The sequence below is a fragment of the Vitis riparia genome, chromosome 12, assembly GCF_004353265.1.
Source record: "Vitis riparia cultivar Riparia Gloire de Montpellier isolate 1030 chromosome 12, EGFV_Vit.rip_1.0, whole genome shotgun sequence".
Taxonomy (NCBI): Eukaryota; Viridiplantae; Streptophyta; class Magnoliopsida; order Vitales; family Vitaceae; genus Vitis; species Vitis riparia.
The window spans coordinates 3,135,221-3,158,479 of NC_048442.1; the positions used below are offsets into that span (position 1 = coordinate 3,135,221).

A 23,259-nucleotide genomic window follows, 5' to 3' on the forward strand; every position below is an offset into this window, starting at 1 on the left:
TGGTGGATTGTATTTGTATTGTGTTAAAGTTCAAACCCAAATACGATATGGTTAATAATTTAATTGACGGCATTAACCCAAAAAACATAAAATTATTAAAAATCGGATTGAGTTAAGTCTTGTATAAGTTTATACGAGTAGTTAATCTCTCAATTTGGACATGCTTATGACTCAATTAACTTATTTATTTAAAAATAAATTTAAAATAAGTCAAATATAAATTCAATGAGTAAGAGTTATAATTAAGTTAATTAGTAGAATAATTAAATAGCTCAATTCAATTTAGATCAAATTCATATTACGTAGATTAATAAAAAAAAAAACAATATATTTATTGAATAGAGTTGTGTAGGTCGATAAAAAAAAAAATTGACCCAAATACAATTATACCAAACCCAAGCCTACATCACACAAAAAAAACTTGTCAAGTTTGACACCTCATATCCAATTTTGTCACCCTTACTACAAAAAAAATAAAAAAGAGAATAATAACCAATTATCAAGGATCTATTGGTAATTGTTTTTTAAAACAGTTCTGAAAAACAGTTTTTGAAAATAATTTTTGAAAATAATTTTTGAAAACTTTTTTATGATGTTTCGTAGAACAAAAGTTTGTTTGGAAACCTAAAATGCTTTTAACCTGTTTTTAATATACTTAAATATGTTTTAAAAATAATTTATATGTATAGTATTTTGAAAGAACACAGTCCCTGTGAAATGAGCCCCAGCAAACAGCAAAGGCATCCTCTGCACAACCTCAACAACCAAAGAGTACAATTCTTTGCATGTTTCTTGTTAAAACAAAGGCATGATTGTATGATACAGCCTTAGAATTGACTAACAAAACTGGTTTTCTATGAGTTGGAGGGTATCCGACTCATATACACTGAGGAAATTCAAATATGACCATCATCATCATCTACATTTGGCAGCATACACCTCCATAGAATCGCAGCTACAGTTGCAGCCAAATGATAACCCAGAAGAAATGGACTTTAGAGCTACTATTTATCTCCTCTTTTTCTTTAAAAGTGAAGCTGCCCGCAAAAACATCTGGTCGACTTCATCAAGTTGTGGTAGATCTGCATCCTTCTCCAGTGACTTTGCCTTTCTGGAATCTGCGGATATTTGACGTAGGTGCTCCTCAAAGTCCTCTGGTTCACCATCACTTTCTACTGGAAACTTTTCAAACTCATTCAAGTAAAGCAGTTGTTCTGCCTTCTCCTTGGTATCTGTATCAGAGTCTGACTCGAAAATATCTGATAAAGCTTCAGAACATGATTCTGTACCTGAATCAGTCAAGGATTCCTCCTCAGAAGATTCGTTGTTTCCAGCCAGTAACTCCCTCAGTTTATCTGAGTTCTCTGGCTGTAGATTTGAAATGCCTTGTGAGTTGATGCTGTCGATGTTGGCGTTTTGGAAATCTTCAACAGCTTCTGTTTTGTTTTCAGCTTGCATTTTGGCCTGTGCTTGAAGCAACTCAAGGTCCCCTTCAAGTCTTGGTATATATTTCCTAACAGCGCGGAGACCATCCCTGTACTTGGACTTATCCAAAGCCTGCATAATAGGGGAAAGAAACAAGAAATTTATCAATGGCAAATCCAAGAACGGCAGAAATGAACTATACCAAGGAAAATGTTTCCTTTGAAGGACTTCAAACACACTGATGGAATTCATAAAGCACAAAGAGACACTAGACTAATGGGCAAGAGAGACGAAGAGAGAGGGTCAACCTTTTTGCGAGAAAGAGTAATCCTGGGTGACATTATCTCGGTTGGTGGCTGAGAGTAGTTCTTCCCTCTGTACATAATTATTGTATTCTCTTCATGAATGTCAAGAACAATCCCTCCAGTCAATCTAGCTAGTTCAACAGCTATTTCCTTGACCTCCTCTGGTGAAAATGTCTTCACCACCACCTGCAGAGTCTGGTGCTTCTTCCAGTGCAAGTGCATGTTCAAAATCACGCCCTGATATATTCCACGCCTTCCGATGGGCACATAGTTCTTGCATTTGAGGCCCATCTTCAGAAAGAAGAAGTGCTCTTCTGGTGTCAGTATCTCTGGGTCATGGGTTGTCTCTGATGACTCTTTAGGTTCAATCTTTGTCAGAGCTTCAGCAAGCCTTTCCTCTTTCCTTCGAGCCTGGCAAGGAAGCAATCAGTATAAATGCAAACAGAGAATCGAGAAAAAAATGAAATAACATAGGGATAAGTTCAAAAAACAATCAACCAAAAAAGTCAATTTTACTTTAGGCTACAAGAGAATATAAAAGAAAAACTCTATATGTATTGTTTCCGCTGACCAACCAATTTTCTACTGACTAACCAATTTTCCTAAAAACTTAAACTTATAGCACTTTAGGCATGCACTCTAAAAATAACTAAATTTCCAAAAATCAAATGATCCACCATAAAAAAAAAAAAAAAAAGTTCAAACTTAGGTACAGATAATGATAGCAGCCATTTTGTTGAGACTAAGGGCTCAATGCTGTTTAGTAAATCAACTTAATATGACTTAATTTAATTCATTAAGTATGTTTGGTAAAATACCTTACTATCACAACTTAAAAGTAAAAAATAACTTTAAGTATTAAGTCAAAATAGTTAACTTATTCTTAATCTCAAATCTCTTTTACCTCGTTGACCCATATTTAGTAAGAGTATATTTTACAACTATTACCCTAAATTCACAAATCATCTTTTATAGTAAATATTTTTGTAGTTATTTTATATATCTATAGCTTCAAATATGAATGTTTAACAAATAAGTTTTATCACTTAAGATTAATGAAAATATAAATAGTAGTTAAAATTAATGAGGGTAAATATGTCAATTTGATAATTTAGAATCAATCTTAAGCTAATTTTACCAAAAAACCTTAATACCTAAAGTAATTAGTAAGTTTTAAGTTAACAACTTAAAAGTAATTTAATTGAAAAAGTCAACTTAAGTCATTAAGTAATAAGTTTTAAGCTTTACCAAACAATTTCTTAGTGATTGTTTGGTAAAATTTAATGCTTATTACTTAATGACTTAAGTTGACTTTTTAAATTAAATTACTTTTAAGTTGTTAACTTAAAACTTACTAATTACTTTAGGTATTAAGGTTTTTTGGTAAAATCCACTTAAAATTTATCCTACATCATTAAAGTGATATATTTACCCTCATTAATTTTAATTAATATTTTTTTTTTATAGACAACTTAATTAATATTTATTTTCACTAATTTTAAATAATAAATTTGTTCGTTCAACATCCATATTTAAAGTATTGTAGATACATAAGATAACTACAAAATATTTATAATAAAAATTGAGTCGTGGTTGTAAAATATACTTTCACTAGTGTGGGCAAATATGACAAAAAAGATTTAAGATTAAAAACAAATTAACTATTTTGATTTAATACTTAAAGTTATTTTTACCTTTAAGTTGTAATATTAAGTTACTTGACCAAACATGCTTAATCTAAATAATTGAAAATGAATAAAATGGACAACTCTAAGCTCTAGACTCTAGTTTGTTTCGACAGTATCACTCTATTACATACAAGTTCACGGATTAGAACTAGAAATTTCAAACCTTTATGTTCAGTTCTACCCAATAATCCTAAAAAAGGATGGAAAGGGAAAGTGGGGAGCATTCATGAAAGTTATGAAACATGCACTGCAGAGCCAGTGATTGGTTTCCATTGTTGTCAACCTGTCAATACCTTACATCCATTAGTGTGAACATATAAGAAAAGAATTGGATGCTCACCTTCCTCAATTTGTACAAGATTTTTTCTTCTGCTGTCATTCTTTCATACTCTTTCTTCTTCTTCCACCTGAAGAACTTTAGCCACCTTACAACAGCTCTTTTTCCCTTCAGCTTTTTCCTCTTTACTTTTGTCTCAACAGTTCCAGCAGCAGTTGTGCTGTCTACAGGTAGCTTTTCTGGCTCCGCAACTTTGTCAGCCAAGTTCAGAAATGAACATGAATGAATCCATGAATGCCTTGCTAGGAGAAACCACCGTATTCCATGGAGTGGCCCAAAAGGAGATTGTGAACCAAAAACCTTGCATATAACATTACACAAGCTACTGCACCATGAGATTGTCTTCAACCGGATTGTTTTTCCAAGAAAAGGTCAATCAGAAATTATTTAAGACTTCCTAAAAATTGGAAAAAAGTATTTAACTCCTAATCATATTTCAGAGCTATAAAAAGTTTAGGCAAAGCACTCAAAAGTTAAATTCACAAGAAATGAGGTTAGAGTGAAAGATCCATTAAAAGAGTTCATTTGGATTCTTAAATGTCCAAATGATTATATGTTATTACATTAAAATTGATTGACTCTTTCAAGATGCTTTCAACCTAAAAAACAGGAAATTGACAAAGGTAAATGAGGGAATGCCTATGATGGGCATTTTCTCTGTTACAATGGATTTTACCCCTATGGACCCCACAATATCTTCTTCAAAAACTACAAAATGAACCCAAGAACCAAACAAGGAGAAACATGTGTGTGTGTGTGTGAGAGAGAGAGGGAGAGTTACAATCAAGACTATTTGAGAATGTTATAGGGTGCTACATCAATCCTGTTATGCAATTTGATTCTAGTTACAGCCACATCTCCTTAGCAATCATGTGTTTTATCACTCCCTGAACCCCTGTTGCTTTTAATGATAAACTTCTTTTGCATTACATTACCAAATTTACAGAATGAGCAGAAAGCTCCAACTGCTCGATTCACTCAACAAGAAAAAAATGAAGGAAACAAATCAATATTTTGAGTCCGATTTTTCATCATTTGAGAAGTGAGCCTAATACTAGCTATTGTGCCTACTTGGGATGTGTTTCTCATTTTTCTCTAAAACCAAAATAACCTACAATTAAAAATATTTAAGTTTCCTTTTTCTTTTCTAATTTCAAGTTGTCTCAGGAGAAAATGGTGGGTAAATGAATAGTTCTTAACCCACTAGTATAAGCAATAAGAGGTCCAACACATGAGACTATGTCCTAATGTACGAAGACAAATAATCCAACCAAAGAACAACATCAAACCAAAATCAAAATCCATTAAATCACATCACCCCTTGTTTGGTTTTGGAAGAAATGGCAGACAAAGAAAACCTCTCTTTTCCTTTCTATTATCCTTTTCTTTTTTCAGATTTGGTAGCACCTGTTCTTTTTCCTATATTTTTCTGAGCAAACAATCAGAATATCAGTATAAATATATCATCATCCTAATGTACAGGGTATACTTTGAGCACCTCTTTGCCAGGAGCTATTTATATATTTGCAGTTCTGCCTAAATAAATAAATAAAAATCATCCTGATGCTCAGAGGTAATCAAAGCATCCAAACAATAAAATCAACCCAAGCCGAAAAGTCCTTCATTTGGTTGCCGAGAAAATGACGGCAAAAAGAAAAACCTTTTCCCTTTCTTTTCCAAATTTTCTCATCTCCCATTGTTTTTCCCATGCATTTCTCAACAAAAAACTACAGTGTCGGCCTAATTTACCAAACCCTCAATCCATTTAAGTTCATCACCATCATTTGGCTACCTGGAAATGAGAGGAAAAATCCTCTTTTTTACATTTTTTTCCCCTCTCCTTCTCCAAATCTCCTCACTCCGATTCTTTACCCTAACTTTTTCTCACGAAACAAACAGAGCATCAATACAGCTATTTCAAAGAAGAGAGATACCTAGTTCTTCTGTATAAGGGCTCAGGAAATTTGGCAGGGTTTCGAGCGAAACTTCCGAAACGTCTCGGATGGGCGGCATTATAAAACGAAAGCCGAGGCGAAATCTCGGAGATCAACGAGCGTTTTGAACGAAACGCTTTCATTCTCCGTTCGGTTTTCGGACAGCCCAACTGTAAAATGGTTGAAAGCAAATTTTAATGGAGGAGCACATGCTCCCCTGTAAACCCACTCTATTGGCCCTTCTCTCTCTCTCTCTTCTTCTTCCTTTTTTTTTTTTAAAATAATTTTTTTTTTTTTTACTGTATTTTTTTTAAGGGTGTGTTTGCCAACCGCTTTTTAAAACAGTTTTTAAAACTATTTTTTAATGTTTTTGGAAAACAAAAATAGGTATGGAATTTAACATGTATTTTAATCTATATTTAATGTTTAAAAATATATTTTAAAAATAAATTTTATATTTAACGTTTTATTTTTAATTATTTTTTAAAAATAATTAATCGAAAAAATTTAGATTAAATAAAAAAATTAAATTAAATCATTAAATCACTTTAAATCGATAGGTTGAATTGCCAAACACATCCATTTTTTTTTCCATAAATAGTAATTAATTGCTTCCCAACTTAAATATATGATATATCAAAAGAGTTGAAATAAATTCCTCACAAAACGCTGTCGTTTCATGGGGCTGAGGTTGATGGAGTGGTCACATTTAAAACGGCGTCGTTTGGAGAACAGAATCCCAGATCTCCCTAGAAAGAAACTTGCAGGAGAGCTTGAAATTGAATTGATTTCAGAGGTTTCTTTTTGAGGAAGAGAAAATGGAAGATCTGAAGATGGCGATGAACGAACACATGGACCTAATGGCGGATCTCGTACAGAAATTCACTGCGGAGCTCCGTACTGGATTCCAGCCTGCTTACGATAATTTCATTGGTTTCTTCCACGCTATCGATTGGAAGGTAGTCCATCGCTCTCTCTCTATCTATCTGGGTTTTTTTGACTCCCGAGAAAATGCAGGAAAATTGATTTTTTTTTTTTTTTGTAATGCTGTTTTGATGTTTGAAGAGAAAATAGAAGTTTCCTGAACTAAGCCTAGTAGTTTTGCTAAGGGTCACCTGCGTGGAGGTTTTTGTTTGATTGCCTGGAATATGCAAGACACGGAGGGATATTCTGAATTTTATGTTTTTGCGCTGTTTTGGTGTTTATATGAAAAGAGAAGGAAAGAAAAGTTTCCACGATAAGCATTCAGTTGAATGGAGGCTTCTGTTTGCTTGCTAAGAAAATCTAGGAATGTGGAAGAAAATTTTGAATTTGTTATGTTTTTCATGCTGTTTTCTGATTTTTGTTAAAAAAAAAGAAAAAAAAAGAAGAGTGAGCACAAGTAAGCGATAGAATTTTCACAGGGTCTGTTGAGAGGAGGTTGTCCCCCCCCCCCTGGTTTTATGCGGTTTTGATTTCTAGAAAATTGAGAAACTTGTGCTGAAGGAAGTAGAATGGTAGTATTGGGGGCTGTTCGGTTCTTTTCCCCTGGTTTTATGCTGTTTTGATTTCTAGAAGTTTGAGAAACTTGTGGCGAAGGAAGTAGAATGGTAGTACTGGGAGCTGTTTGGTTTTTTTCCCTGGTTTTATGCTGTTTTGCTTTCTAGAAAATTGAGAAACTTATGCTGAAGTAATCATAATGGTTGTATTGGGAGCTGTTTGGTTGATGAGAAAATGCAGGGAAGTGGAAGAATATTTTGGATTTGTGTTTTTATACTTTGTTGTTTGGAGAAAAATATGAATAGTCAATGTAACTAAGGAAAGTAGTTTTGTCAGGGGAAAAATTAGTCAATTGTTAGTGAACATGTTTGGGGTTTACAAGATCTAGAGTCCACAGAAATGCATTTTTGAAGGAAATTTAGATAAGTAGCACATTGTACTGCCTTTTGGGTTGTTAAAACAAAAGTTTGAGAGATCTTGTAAAATTAAATTTTAATGGTTGAAATAACTAAGAAGCAAATAGCTTGAATTGGTTTGGGTATGGGAATTGGGCTCTCTTAAGAGACTATGCTTCTTCTGGACTGGTTTGTCTGGTGTTGGACTCATCCATTGCTGTTGTAACTATAGCGAGTTCTATAACCATGACAAGTTTTGAGAAGAGCATAGATTTCAGCGTGTGCAAGAGACAAGACACAATTTCTGTGGGGTGTTTGCCACACATCACCACCCTTCGAGGATTAACTTAGCTGACTGTACTAGTTGGGACACTACAGAAGAAATGGATTAACCCTGAAAAACACTTGTTAAGGTGACAGAAATGCACTATGTTACTGGAATTGAATTAGTTTCACAGACTATTTTGTTTAGTAAAATGAAATTTGATTTTGAGTGCCTAATTCAATACTTCATCCAATATATTTTTTCCAGAGAGGAAGTTGCTTGCACTGGGCTTAAATTCAAGTTTGGAACACACACTATTAAACAACAAAATCAATCACCTTTATTGCACTGGGCTTAAGTATTAAGTCATGGAAGGGGGTTAGTAATTTCAAACTTTTGAGATTTGTTTTTGTTTTAATTTTATTTGGCTTCCACAACTTTCTTCTAACCACAAGTGGTTTTAGTCTCATCATGGGCTCCAAGACTCTATGGATTTATATTTAATATCTTTTTTTAATGAGAGATTGTCAGGAAAGATGGTTGTAACAAAGTCTGAACTCAATAGCAATAGGGGGGATGCTCAAGAAGTATGTGCTACGCATGGTTGTATTAGTTGGAATGATTGGAGCATCCTTCAGGAGGGGAACCAAATTTGTGGTAGGCCATGGGTATGGTCATATTTTGTGGTGATGGATAGCATGTCTCTTTAAGGATTTAATTCTTATTGTCTTTATATTGTATAGCACCTCAAAGGTGTTTAGGTGGTATATGCATGGGATTTGTGGATCCGATATGGGTGCTTTATTGGCTTTTGTTGTTTTCTTTTGATCTCTGGTGAAGCTAGATCTTAGAAATGCCACTGGAGAGCATCCATGACAATGTGATTTCCACTAAGAATTTAGGTATTCTATTGATAAACCATTTCTTTTGATAGGATGTCTTATCCTTACATTCTTCTACCCTCCTTGGGGTGAGGGTGAGGACAATTTGATTAGGAGTTCATTTTGTTGATAACTGATTTAGAAATTCTTTAAAATGATGGAAAGTGGCTTGCTTTTATTATCTGGTTACCATTTCCAGAAGCACATACTGGCCTAATTCACATCATGTAGTGGAATTCAATAATATATCTCAATCCCAGCATCATGGATACATTTGTTTTGTGATTTATTCTCCATTGAAAATATGGAGCCTTAGTACTTCATTGTTTTCCTGTGTTCTGAGTGTGATTTCTTTGCCTGTCTGTTCTTTAATCCTTCTCAATGAACTTATTCTCATGGATTAGAGAAGTAGCAGGGACCATTTTTTTGTCTTTACATTTTGTTTTGACAAGTCCTTTCTTTTTTATATTTATTTTAGTTGTCGTAGTGGAAATATTCCTGGTTTGATTATTGGCCATCTGTCTTAAATGAGATCTCCAAGATGAGGCATTTATTGATATGCCACTCAAGGCCTATTTGTCATTCTTAGTTTGTTCTCTGTGTTCTGCTTGTGTCACGGACTTATAACAACTAAAAATATTGATCCTTCTCTTGGCACAGCCAAACCTGTTATATTGTGCCATTCATGAAGTTGTAACTAGCTTTCCTTTTTGATCAATTGGATTCTGGATTTTCACGTCAGTGATCTCAGGCATTGTGCAGGATGTGTTTCTCAGTGAACTTTTCCTCATTGAATATCATAGCTTTGTTGCATGAATTTGATCTCTAATGTGTTTTTTCTTCTGTATTTTTAACAGGAGCCATGGTTAATTGGCTTGTTGTTGTTCCACTTTGCCCTGTTGCTAGTAACTTTCTTATCAAGGAAGCATATCAATTTCCAAATGTGCTTGTTCCTTTTGGCATGTAAGTTTTCACACACCATTATTTCATCCTCTGTTGCATATGTTTCTTTTTAATTCCATTTACTGTTCAATGATCTAGGTTGTGGGATTATAGATTTGTAACAATTAGTCTAGTTGATTGCCTTCCGTTATCTTTGATCATTTTTTTGTTTTTGTTTTTGATGAATAAAAAAAGTTGTGATTCTCACAAAGTAAAGAATAAAGCCTAAGATCGTTTGCCTAGTCACAAAGTAAATACTGCACTTATCTTGAGAGGAACAAAATTATCTGAATATATTCTTACTTCCCTTAAGAAAGAAATCTAAATATGTTAGCTTTGTTGGGATATTCTTTTTTTTTTTTTTTTTGATAGGTGAAAGACTATATAAAAATTAGAAAAAGAAGCCAAGTACACCAACGAACACAGGATGTATACAAGAAGCACTTAAAGCAAGCCCTTCAAAAGGAGCACAAAAAACATCCAAGCCCTTAACAAGACCCCACCCACTTTACAAAATCAAACTAGGGCAATGACTCGTCTCTTATGTACATGCTAACCCAAGAAGAGAGATTCCAAAAAAAAAGAAAGTTTTAACCATTGGTCATTCTGTTCCTTATCATCAAAAGCTCTTTGATTCAGTTCCCTCCAAATTGTCCAAAAAATGCAAAGATGAGTAGCATTCCACACCTTTACCCTTTTCTTCCCAACAAAGGAGCCTTGCCAACTTAAGCGCAAAACCCTCACTGAAGAAGAGATCACCTAGGCCACTCTAAATAAGGAAAACAATAAGTGCCATAGAAGCCTTGCTTTAAAGCAATGAAGTAAATGATCAGTAGACTCCCCCTCCTGCTTACATAGATAACCATCTATTCACCAAGGGTTGCCCTCTCTTTTGGAGATTATCTAAAGTTAGAACTCTTTCCTAACTTGTTTCCCATGCAAAAAAGTTGACTTTGGATGGTGCCCACAGGTTCCAAATAATGTTCTTTGGAAAGATGACCGCCCTCCCCACATCCAAAACCTCATAGAAAGATTTGACAGAAAACAATCCCTTCTTATCATCTTTCCAAACCACCTTGTCATTATCGTCCCTCCTAATCAAATTCCCCCTCAACAAGGAGAAAAAAAGTCTCAACAATGTCCAACTCCTAATCATTAAAGTGCCTAGTGAAGTGCGAGGCCCAATGTCCCATTCCTCCCGTGTCACCCAAGCCTCCTTTGATACAACCAAAGCATACAAAGAAGGGAAGGACATACACAAGGACTCCTCCCCACACCATTTTTCCTTCCAAAACTTTACCCTTTTGCCATTACCCACTTCAAATGAGGTTTTCCTGAAGAAAAGATCCCACCCCTTCTTGATAGCTTTCCAAACACCAACCTCACAATTACCTTAACTTCACAAGGATGCCGACGCACTCCTTCCTTCTCATACTTCCTAATGGGATGTTCTTACATTTGTTCTATGTTGATATCTTTCATTACTTAGCACTCTGTTTTGAAAAGTAAGACTTTGTACACACCATTAAATGGAACCCCAAATTTAATATCCTTGATAGGGGTGGGCTCATTCGAGCTTTCTTGAAGGGAACTGGTTTTGGGATGGCTATTGAAGTGAAAATACTTGCTTTACTTGAGGGCCTCAAAGTTGGAAGAGATATGAGTCACCAAGGTATGGCGGAAGGGGATTCCACAAAAGTTTTGTTCTGGGTGACTAATGTTTGTAGATGGTGTTGGACATATGACATTGGATGCAGAACATTGTGAATGTTGGTAAGGGATTGCATTGCTCTTTGGGCTCTCATGTTCCTTTGACTTTTGGTACTCTTTTTGCTTAAGGTGTGAAGTCAAAGGCTTCCTGTTGTAGAACCTTTTATTTTTCTCTTTCCTACATCCTCCTAGACCTTTTCCTTTTGTCAAGGATTTCTCATCTTCGTTCTTTTGGACAAATTTTTACTTCTATAAAAAACAACACAAGTACAGTCTCTTACCAAAAAAATGCATCTTTCCCAAATGCCAACCTGATTTCTAGCATCAGGCACCAATGTTTGTGTAAGAAGACATATTTTGACAACCTATTGTTAATAATATGAATGTGATAATCTATAAAAGCTTTGAGAAGCTTACTTTGATGGTTTAATAATGTTATCTATAAGAGAGATCGTCTCAATTTTCATATTTAGTAATTTCTTTTTGATTTTATCCTATATGGGAATTTTGATACTGGCTCTGGGTTCTTGAACCTTATTTCCCTTGACATGGTAGGAATTTGGTGGATTGAGTGCATATGCATACTCTTTTGAGGATTTGTTCTGGGTCTGTGTCAGCCTAATTCCTAAACAAGAATAATAAGATGGCCTATACTGAATGAACTATATGTAAAGAGATGCCATCATTACAAGAGAGTTTGGGGGACGTACTGCAGGTTTAGTGGATGTTTTCTGTTTTGTAATTTACAAAGAAGTTAGGATAGTCAAGGATGTTATAAACTTATAATGCCCTACTTAATGAAAATGAAAATGTCTGCATTAGTCTTCTTTATGATGCAACTTCTTTCCACTTTTATCCTATATAGGAGCCTTGACATTGATTGACTCATTCCTGTGAAATGGGTAATATTTGGCAGCTTGAATACACACCATGAATACACACCAAGTTCTTGCCGTTTGGTTGAGTTGAGACAGTACTTGGGCCTTGATGTATTTGTTTCACAACATGCCTCTTTCTAGAGCTTTTCTATGCATCTTTTAATTTCCTTTTGAGAGGATGACAAAAGATGATCTCTGGTTGGTATGAACATTTTTCAGAATTTGTACAAAATTGAGTGCTTATTATACAAGTGAAAACCTCTGAAACATCTTTTTGAGGATGTAGAATTTTAGATAACATGAACCCAATTCTATTCACAGTCTCATCTTTATGAGAAGATGACACCTGCTATTGATATTAGGTTCTTGTATTACTTTTTTTTTTTTTGGGAAAAGAAATTCAATTCTGGTGTTTTTTTTTGTGCAGTGAGCGGTGTTTATCTTGCTGAGACAATCAATAAATTTCTGGGGAGCAACTGGAAAAAGTTTGCAGGCCAGAATTATTTTGATCCACGAGGCCTTTTTCTTTCAGTGCTCTGGTCTGGACCCCTTCTGCTGATTGCTATCATAATTTTGGTTAGTGATCAAAGCTATTTGTATATATGTTTCATTTTTCACATGCCGGGCACCAGGCCCTTGCTTTATTATTTCCAGACCCTAAACCTTCCTTTGATTTTGCAGTTGAATACCCTCTTCTCTTTATGCCGACTACTAATTAAGTGGAAAAGAGCCGAGCTCAGGCATCGGGCACGACTTGCTAGAAACAAGCAGGATTAGTTTTGGTCACTGACTGGTGAGGTTCAGAACGTTCTTAGTGTATAACAGTTTTTTCCTCATTTTTGGCTTCATTAGTTGGGTCTCAGGAAAGCCTTGGACTGACCACTCCCTCTATGAAATATTGTTTCCGCGTGGCTTTGGTTGAGAGAGCTCAATTAATCATCTCTGCGGTTGCCGTTCATTCAGTCTCCTTTGTGAATTAGCTTTCTTCCTGGGTGTACCTTTTTCATGGTAGGAGATTCAGAATATTTAGAGCTGAAGGTTGGCCGTACTGAGTTCTATGCATGATTTGGCACTGTAGTTTTACAATCTCTACTAAATATGCAATTTTGGCAAACTCTATTGTATGGGTAATTTGGCTAAGATAATGTATGGTTGGTAAACAAGTATCGGTTTTTTCATAAGTTACAGAATATATTATCAAATATTCTATATGATTCCATAAGATCTAGTTTCATTTTCAGAGGTGGATGGAAGCTGTTCTGGATTCTCCTGATTCCTCTCTCCAGACTCTGGAATATGGAACTACAAGAAAAAAGGTTAAAAAACTATCCAAATGAACAAGCGACTAGCAATACATGGAAATCGAGGAAAATGTTCAAAGTCTGATACAGGAAGAAATATGCTGCATGCAGTAATCCATGTTCCATATCTCTTCCTGACACTCAATAAGCGACATTCATATTATTAATTAATTTGAATTCCTTCTGGAGATGATATGAGTAACTCTCCTCTATGAATTCCTTCTGGAGAGCAAGAGAGAGAGAGGGAGATGGAAGGATGTCTTGTTCTTCTTGATTTTTTAATTAATAGAAAATATCCATTGAATTTTTGTTGTCGTGGAAGGTTGTCTCATCTCTGATCTTTTTAATTAATAGAAAAGAGGCATTGGGTTTTTGTTGCATGCCAATTTTTTGAGGGTGTGTATATTGGAGGGATGGGGGAGGTAATGATATTGGAGGGACAGTGAAAAGAAGACAAGTTGATAAGTGAACTGAAGAGGAAGAAAAATGCAGCATACTCAGTAATCCAAGTCCCAAATTATTTTTCCTCAAACTCCATAAGTAACATTCATCCTGTAATAATCAATATTTTCAGAACTAGATTGATCATTGAACTAGAAAAGTTATTGGTTTAAAGTTCACTAATTGAATTGATAGTCAAATAATGTCATAAATATATAATTTATATATTATTTAAAAATTAAAATTTTATTTGAAAAATCAGAAAATTAGTTTCAAATTAGAAATTTAAATTAAAATCAATATTTTAATTTAAAATTTGAAATTTAAAAATTTATTTTTAAATCAAAAACTTATTTTATAATAAAAATTTTATTTAAAATTATAATATTTTCATTCATTTAAATTAAAATCACAAGTTCTAAAAATCATGAAGTAAAAAATAAAAAATAAAAAATAAAATAAATAATAATGAAGATGAGGTAATTTTTTAAAAAAAAAAAAAATTGGAAAGGGAGGAAAAGAGTGGCCAAAAAGGAACCGGGGGTGGGGTTGGGGGCCGGTGGCGCTGAGGCGGGTTAATGGTGAACCATTCAGTTCACCCGAAACCGATCGGGTCATCTAGTTCACTGGTCCGACGCTGATTCAAAGACTCCCCCGACTCAAATAGCCGAACCATACTGGATTGGTGACCGGTCGAATTGGCCGGTCCGGTTTGATTTTTAAAACAATGGTATTAATTACTAATGGATTCCTTCTGTATGGTGATGAGTGACTGACTCCTCTGTGAACCACAAACCTTATTAGTTCTTCACCATTCAGGACATGGAAACCATGGATCACCTTTTGCTTCTAAGATTTGTGATAGAAAACAGAAGGCATTTATTACATCCTAGGATTTGATAAAAAAACTTTGAGACTTGAGGTACACACATTGAAACAATACCATCATTTAACCTATTAATCTGAAAGGGAGATTCAATAACTAAAAAGTTTATAGTGAAATCGCATATATTGAAACACCCTGAGTGATTCAATAAAAGATTTCCATGTGAGAGTTTTGAAGGGAAGAAGGAGATTCAATAAAACAAACTTCCATGTGATATTGAAACAACACCATTCATCCTGTCTTTGAGAGAGAGAGAGAGAAATTAAAAGAGGTGTAGGTTTCCTTTATTGTAGATCGAACGAGGAACTTCAAAAATCCACTAATTACAAGGAAAGACTAAAAAACAAACTTCCATGTGATACTGAAACAACACCATCCATCCTGTATTTGAGAGAGAGAGAGAGAGGGAGGGAGGGAGGGAGGGAGGGAGGCTGATGATTATAACGTTAAAAGAGGTGTAGCTTTCCTTCATCGTAGATCGAACAGGGAACTACAAAAATCCACTTATTACATGGAAAGACAAAAAAGTAAGATCTACACTACTAAGCGGTTGAATAGGTTTTTCTCTTAGTAAAAGTTTGTAGCTTTGAGTATACAGAAATATGCGAAGCATCCCTGTCAAAAAGAGAAACATCTAATTAGGATGGGGGACATGCTTAAATTAGTTACAAAACAATCATGGCAGTTTGATTACCTTTTGAACTAGATATATGACAATCACTCATTGTTCCAGTGGTTTTTGGGTTTGGTTTTATTCACTCTCAGCAAGTGTCATGCAGAAAGGAGCACATTATACAGAAAGCAAGCCCATGAGTAGAAATGATGGGCATCCTCCTTGTGTGCAGTCATAAATTACTTTGGGGATTTCTCTTCTTCCAACAACAAATGGATAATAGACTTGACAACTTCATTATTAACAACAATTGCCTTCTGAAAAACAAAGAAAATAATGTATAATCGGGGATTGCAGACATGAATAAGAAGAAACATGAAGAATAGATATGGGTTTTTGCATGTATAAGTAAAATGACACAGAAAATAGTATTATAGTAGTTGCCGATAGAGTTTCCAACACTTGCTCCTTACAAGATGTCCTGCTTTGGAAAAAGATTGAATATGCTCAAAGGAGAAAACAAGAACAAAATTTTCTGATAATGCTACTAGCCTTAAAATCTTTCAAAATTTGAAAAAAGAATATCAATGGTGATGCAAATTGGGATTAATTATAGGCTCTAGGTAAGGATACAATGTTTATGAGGTTAAATTAGGTAAAGATACAATGTTTATGAGGTTAAATTAGGTAAAGATACAATGTTTATGAAGTGTTTCTGAGATGAGGGTGTTGAGAGTGAGGGAAGAAATTAACTCACGCTGGAGTTGAGCAGCCTCGGTAGGCATTAAAAAACAGGGCAACTGGTGGATGGTTAGAACTTTTATAAAGAGCACAATATAATTGTGCCACCATTAAAAAAATGAGATTGTAATTTCTTTTATAACGTGATACATGAATCATCTCTTGTGGACAATAAAAGACCTGGTGAGGGGATCTGAAATAGAGAAAAGGAACAGGTCAAATTAAACTTTGACTATGGCTGGTGTGGGAAGGGGAGGTTCTAGGCTCTACTCCATCGAAAGTTCTGAAGACAAGAAAGAAAATGGTCCATAGATATCACCACCAGAGGAAAATGTTTTCCTTACAAACAGTTTTATACAGACAAATGCACTCTCTCTCTCTCTCTCTCTCTTCCTCTCTTTTTGGGTTTGGAGCTCAATGACAACTATGATGTTTATTAGCAGTGGGCCCAAATAAAACCTGCCAATTCTCCAAGAATCCCTTTATTTATTTATTTATTTATTTATGTGGACCAACAAATTTTCAATGACAGAGAAAAGCAAATGAGAATATGAACTGAAGATAAATTTATTGCAGTTTCATGATTCTGATTGCTAATTTAAGTATGGCAGATGATATTACTAAATGGTATGTGGTATTAGAAGCAAATTGAATGTACCTCTGGTTTTCTAATCAGCTCCTTCAGAACAGAATGAAGAGTTACCCGGAGTTCTTTGAACAGGACAGCAATTTGAGCTGGTGCTGCCAGTTTTAACCATCCATCTATATTGACCATTCCACTCTGCAAATAGCAAACATCAACACACCACTACTCCAATAGAAATGAACCATCAGGCAGATCCAAGTTGTTCTAGAATTCACTCAGTTGCAATTGTATATTGTCTGGTATGGACAATAATTTAATCACAGCAGATAACAATGCTTGAATGTAACAGCATATTCCTATATATTCATACATCTTAGGTATTGAATTTGACCATTAAGTGAAGTAATAGAAACACACATAAAGACATTAGTTAAACAAATAATACTTAATAATTTCTCATTTTTAAGACTTCATTTAGATTATGAAAAGTATGTGAGAAAGTGGGAGGAAAAGAAGATAATGAAGGAAAAAGGGAAGGAAAGAAAAGATAAGTTAAAACTCTGTTTTTCTATAATGATTTTTCCAATTCTATTCTCTTTTACATAGATAATAACACATTTATATCCTGTTTGGTAGCAAAATTGAAAACTGTTTTCCTAATTTTTTTTTTCAATAAAAAAAGGTTATATTTTCTGAATTTTAGAGATTTTGAAACCTGCATGGCAAGCCAAAAGGACTGGTTTTGATATGAAAATAGTGAAAACATGTTCTGTATTATATGTGAAAACAATGAGTCTTATTTAATTGAGTTCATTCAAAACATACGAAAGCTGATGGAGATAAAAATCTTAAATTACAGAGAGTTCACACTTCTGTTAGACATAAATATAGGAAGTAATTGATTTTATTATTTACTATTTATTTTAGAGTTATTTTTTATTTATTGAAGATCATAAAGTTGGTTCTATCAAAGCTGTCTTACAGCCCAAATGGAAACAAATATGATCATTGGTTGATTTCTTCCTTCAGTAGAATCAGTCAATTGATTGACTGTGTGTTGAATTTTGATGAACTTTTCATTTTCATCAATTCATGGAAGAATGAATCAGGGGAAAACCTATGAATGTACCACTTACAAGAGAAGACCTCATGATAGCCAATATGGGTCCGCATCACCCATCAATGAATGGTGTTCTTCAACTCATCATCACTTTAGATGGTGAAGATGTTATTGACTGTGAACCAATACTAGGTTATTTGAACAAAGGGATGGAAAAAAATGCAGAAAACCGAACAATTATACAACATTTGTCTTATGTAACATGTCGAGATTATTTAGCTATTATGTTCACAGAAGCAATAATTGTAAATGCACCAGAACAGTGGGGAAATATAGAAGTACTTAAAAGAGCTAGCTATATTAGAGTGATTATATAGGAGTTGAATCATATATCTTCTCATTTATTATGGCTTGACCCTTTTATGGTAGATATTGGTGCACAGACTCCTTTCTTCTATATTTTCATATAAAGAGAATTAGTGTATGATCTATTTGAAGCTGCCATTGGTACGAGAATGATGCATAATTATTTTCGTATCAGAGTAGCTGTATGTAAATATTCCAAAGACTGTTTCTTTCCTTTTTGTATGGCTATAATCTAGTCTTGACCATTGGATTTTTTTCTTTTAAAGACCATTTAATTCTTCTAATATGTACATTTAGTTAAAAGTGTAGCATTTGACTCTCTGTCTGCTTTTCCCAATAAATTCTTCATACATACACAACAATCATGAGAATTCAATTCTTTTCCCTACATGCATTGCCAGACGGTATGGATGAGATAATGACCTGACAACATTCTTTTAACATAACCTTATATTAAAACAATTATCAGCATCTACACTACCAATTAACATACTTGAATGCTGAGAGAAGACGGATAAAAAATGGTTACCTGATGCTGAACATTGATGGAGCCACCAAACAGCAAAATAGAGTATGGAGAGATGATGGTTGTATCCCGAAGAAATACTTTGTTGGTTTCAACCTGAGAATATTAAAAATTAGATTTAAATTCTTTCTATAATTGCATTGAGTAAGCAGCAACCATCTAGATATTGCATCTAATGCAATTTCAATCAACTTCTGCAAAAGAAAATTCTGATGTCCAAGCACTTATCTTTCTCTGTCTCTCCTCATGTTACTTCCATAGAAGGATGGACAAGCTTTTTATTTATTTATTTATTATTATTATTATTATCATAAAACAGAGTATGGATGATTAGATTATATAGCAGGAATAATATAAGGATGTAAAGACGCATCTAATGGAACTAAAATCTTCTTTCTGCAACTGACAAATCAATTTAAACCATACAATAAATGCAGCTCACTTCATGGAAATCTTAGAGTTAAGTATTGAGAAGGTCACGATTTTCTTTTCTCTGAAAAAAGGAAAAAGTACAAATTAGTTTTTTCTATTAATAAGCAGGAAGGCTGAACCCACTATGTTAAAACTTTGCAGTGTGAACAAAGCATATTGTTGTGTGAGAGGTTAAGAAAGCATGTTGGATATTACACATTAATTTTTTTCCTCATTGTTTTAAAAGTTAGATAAGATTAGATAATTTAAATTCACAAAGGAACAACTAATGTTTCTAAGATTCTCATCCTGACTCATGTCAACTGAATCTTCCAAACAAAATTCTGAATCAACTTGGATCAGTTATGATTGACTCAGGCATTGGAGGAAGTGTCCATAGTAGGAACAACAAATAACATCCAAAAACTTTCTTATCTAAATATTGGGATAAATCATAAACTTTCATGAATTTGCATGGAATAAAAACAGGGGAACAATTCAACTCCAGCATGAAAAAAATATATTTATGAGTTGCAAAATATCTGAGTCATCTAAGCATTTATTTTAGAACATTGTCATAGTTCAGTAAATAAATGTGAATTTTTGCAAATGATAGGGAAAAAGACTGAAGTAATTCCATGGGATAAAAGCATGCCAACCTTTTCGAGGAAGACGAGGAATGGGTACTGAAAAGCATTCAAGTTACCATTGATAGAAGAAGGATGTATGTGAACTTCTCTTCTTCCATCATACCAGACTGGACGGCCTTTTGTTGCCGAACCAGAAGACTGTATAATGTTGCCAAGAGCTACTCCAGCAATGCCTTGCTCAGTGGCAGCTACATTTGGGTATAAACCAGCACAAAGAATTGCCTGCAAGGCACCATTAGGCTAGATGTCTAGATCAGTATATATGCTATGAAATTCAGATTAGTTAATACAGTTTTCTGGTTGTCATCATCACTGACAATGGTTATCACTTCAAAACCTCAATGAGGATAAAGGATTTATATTATTAATCTAGCAAGTGAGACAAAGTGGAACATTTATCCAACTGTAATTATTAAAAGTGAATCATCTGTGTTCAGGATAAATTGGTCATAGCCACATGCATGTAAAGGATAAAGATAAACAATATTACTTCATCCAATCCCATGACAATCGTATTAGAAGCTCCACAGAGTTATTTTATACATAAACACAAAAAAAGGGAATCATGACTAGAATATGTGACTTGAAATCATTTAAATTCTTACAATAAGTTGGAATTCATTTACTCTTCTTCTCAGCTACCAGAGTACAGTCAAGGGTAAGGTTTTAAATCTTTGTTAGTAATGCATGAACATGATCATGTTAGATTGAAGATCATATTGTTGGATGAGCAAGAGGAATGTTGACCTTTGTGCTGGGTGTGCTCAACCCAATGGGTCACCTGAAATTTAATTTCAATTGTTCTTCTTTAGGAAATCCTAGCCAGAAAGGAACTGGAGCAGTGTTTCACAATTACAGGGAGTTGTGGTTGGAGCTTTTCCCAATCACACTGGACTAAGTCTATGTTGACAAGTGTTAACTGCATATGCAGAGATTTCCAGCTTTATACTTCCTATATTAGCAGTAATTTCTAGTCCATAAACTCTTTATATTAGCTTTCGGATTCAATTCTAGTTGATCCTTTATTTTAGGGACAAATTATTTTAATTTCCATAATCAAGGAGCAGATTTGTAGCTGTCATATTTAGCTCCTTGATGGAAGGGATTTGATGACTACTAATGCAGCAATTCAGACCAGATTGTGGGGATTGGTTTTAGATTATTCTTCATATGGTTTTTTCTCTTTTCTTGTATATTGTACAATCTGTGAAGTAAATATATAGAAAAAATTTCTTCCCTCTCCAACATGGTTCAAAGTCGTAGTATTGGTCATTGACTCAAAAGGTATCAATCTTGCTAACTCAGATCGGTATTGGATGTTACACAAAATATGTTAATTTAATAGCTCAAAAAAATTTTAAAAATTATAATTAATCAATATATAAAACATTTATATTTTTATTAATTAATTATTAAGATATATTGTGGGATTTGCTTCACTTCTACTCCTCTCTTTGGATGTCCCGTATTGCCGCTTTTAAAGGAGTTCCACTTAATGTCATTCAACTCAACTAACTTTCGGTTTGTGTTTCAGAAGTTTGAGATAGTTGGGGATTGCCGTTGTAGGGAATTAAACCGAATTCCCAACCCGTGAGAAACAAAATTAAAGAAAACACACGCCAAAGAAAAGATAATCACACGCACTAGACAGTATTTACGTGGTTCGGCAATTTGCCTACGTCCACGGAGTTGCAGGGATATCACTATTATCAGGGAAGAATTCAGAGTACAACCTAGCGGCTACAATATTCTCTCTATATATATAACACGACAACCCCACCACACTAAAAAACCCTAATCAGAAAGGGTGGTTCCACAATGGGCTAAACGACCCAACAGGCCTCAATAAATCTCCCATTAAAAAGCCATGCAATATTATTCGGGTCGGGTCGTCAAATTGGATCAAACAAAACTAGGCTCCACAAAGCCCAACAAATCTCCCACTTGGAGACTAGTCCAATCACCAACATCAAACCGCTATCCTCCAAGAAACAATCCCTCATCCCTACAACTCATCCTCCTGTCCTCAAGTTAGAAGACCAATTGAAGCTGCGCACAGCTTCAACTTCTCAATAGTGACACCCTTAGTCAACATGTCTGCAGGGTTCTTAGATCCACAAATCTTCTCAAGTATTACCAGTTTATCCTCAACAAGATAACGGATAAAGTGGTATTTTGTTTGTATATGTTTCGACTTTGAATGAAAAGCCGAATTTTTGGCAAGAAAAATTGCATTCTGACTGTCACTGTGTAGAATGCCCATCTCCTGCTTCTTACCCAATTCATTTAAGAAACCATGTAGCCAAATCATCTCCTTTCCAGCTTCAATTGCTGCAACATACTCAGCTTCTGTAGTAGACAAAGTAACAATCTTCTGTAGATTTGAAACCCATGATATAGCTGTACCACCTAGAGTAAAAACAAACCCAGTAGTACTCTTTCTACTATCAATATCACCAGCAAAATCAGCATCTACATAACCCTGCAATTTCAAACTTGCACCTGTGAAGCAAAGACATGTATCTAATGAACCCTTCAGATATCTTAGAATCCACTTGACTGCCTCCCAATGCTGCTTTCCAGGCCTACTCATGAATCTGCTCACAACTCCCACTGCATGTGCAATGTCTGGCCTTGTACACACCATAGCATACATCAAGCTACCAATAGCTGAGGCATAGGGCACCTTGCTCATATGGTCCCTTTCTTCTTCTGTCTTCAGTGACTGTTCTTTGCTTAGTTTGAAATGGCTCTCCAAGGGTGTGCTCACTGGTTTAGCTTCATTCATGTTGAACCTGCTGAGAACTTTTTTCACATACTCTGATTGTGAAAGCTTCAATGTACCATTAACCTTATCTCTAATGATTCTCATACCAAGGATTTGCTTTGCAGCTCCCAAATCCTTCATTGCAAATTGTTTGGACAATTGCTTCTTCAGATTATTAATCTTCTCAATGTCAGACCCTGCAATAAGCATATCATCCACATACAACAGTAATATGATGTAAGAATTGTCAAAAGACTTAACATAGCAACAGTGATCAACTTCACATCTCTTGAACCCAATTCTATGCATAAAACTGTCAAACTTCTTGTACCACTGTCTAGGAGCTTGTTTAAGACCATACAAGCTTTTTCTCAGTTTGCAGACTAGATTCTCTTGTCCCTGAACAATGAACCCTTTTGGCTGAATCATGTAAAGGTCTTCCTCCAAGTCACCATGAAGGAATGCTGTCTTCACATCTAACTGCTCAAGATGTAAGTTTTCTACAGCCACCATTCCTAGTACAAGTCTGATTGTTGACATTTTCACAACTGGAGAAAATATCTCTGTGTAATCAATGCCCTCCTTTTGCTGGAACCCTTTAACAACTAATCTGGCCTTGTAACGTTTACTACCATCATGCTCATTCTTTATTCTGTATACCCACTTGTTGTG

The 23,259-nt window shown here is 34.7% G+C and overlaps 3 protein-coding genes across 4 annotated transcripts in view; 1 reads left to right on the plus strand and 2 right to left on the minus strand.

Moving 5' to 3' along the window:
- Positions 1–707: 707 nt before the first annotated feature.
- Positions 708–5,911, minus strand: LOC117925885 (uncharacterized CRM domain-containing protein At3g25440, chloroplastic). The gene is made up of 4 exons (XM_034844994.1): positions 5,690–5,911; positions 3,759–4,077; positions 1,734–2,141; positions 708–1,557 (listed from the first exon to the last, which is right to left on the minus strand). Exons 1-4 carry the CDS (start codon positions 5,830–5,832, stop codon positions 1,009–1,011), a joined length of 1,419 nt encoding a protein of 472 aa, XP_034700885.1. The 5' UTR covers positions 5,833–5,911; the 3' UTR covers positions 708–1,008.
- Positions 5,912–6,428: 517 nt separating this feature from the next.
- LOC117926167 (transmembrane protein 18) lies at positions 6,429–13,441 on the plus strand. The gene is made up of 4 exons (XM_034845245.1): positions 6,429–6,648; positions 9,567–9,672; positions 12,667–12,815; positions 12,921–13,441. The coding sequence occupies exons 1-4, from the start codon at positions 6,508–6,510 to the stop codon at positions 13,014–13,016; spliced, it is 492 nt and encodes a 163-aa protein (XP_034701136.1). The 5' UTR covers positions 6,429–6,507; the 3' UTR covers positions 13,017–13,441.
- Positions 13,442–15,061: 1,620 nt separating this feature from the next.
- Positions 15,062–23,259, minus strand: part of LOC117926240 (DExH-box ATP-dependent RNA helicase DExH7, chloroplastic) — a 98,941-nt gene continuing 90,743 nt past the window's right edge. Inside the window, exons 31-35 of one of the 2 annotated variants that reach the window (XM_034845322.1) lie at positions 19,830–20,042; positions 18,763–18,855; positions 16,880–17,002; positions 15,562–15,797; positions 15,062–15,482 (exon numbers count right to left, since the gene is read on the minus strand). In XM_034845322.1, coding sequence (XP_034701213.1) covers positions 15,720–15,797; positions 16,880–17,002; positions 18,763–18,855; positions 19,830–20,042 — 507 coding nt within the window. In that variant the 3' untranslated portion in view covers positions 15,062–15,482; positions 15,562–15,719. Of the gene's footprint in view, positions 15,483–15,561; positions 15,798–16,879; positions 17,003–18,762; positions 18,856–19,829; positions 20,061–23,259 lie in introns of both variants that reach the window. The other variant, XM_034845321.1, reaches the window with a different exon arrangement.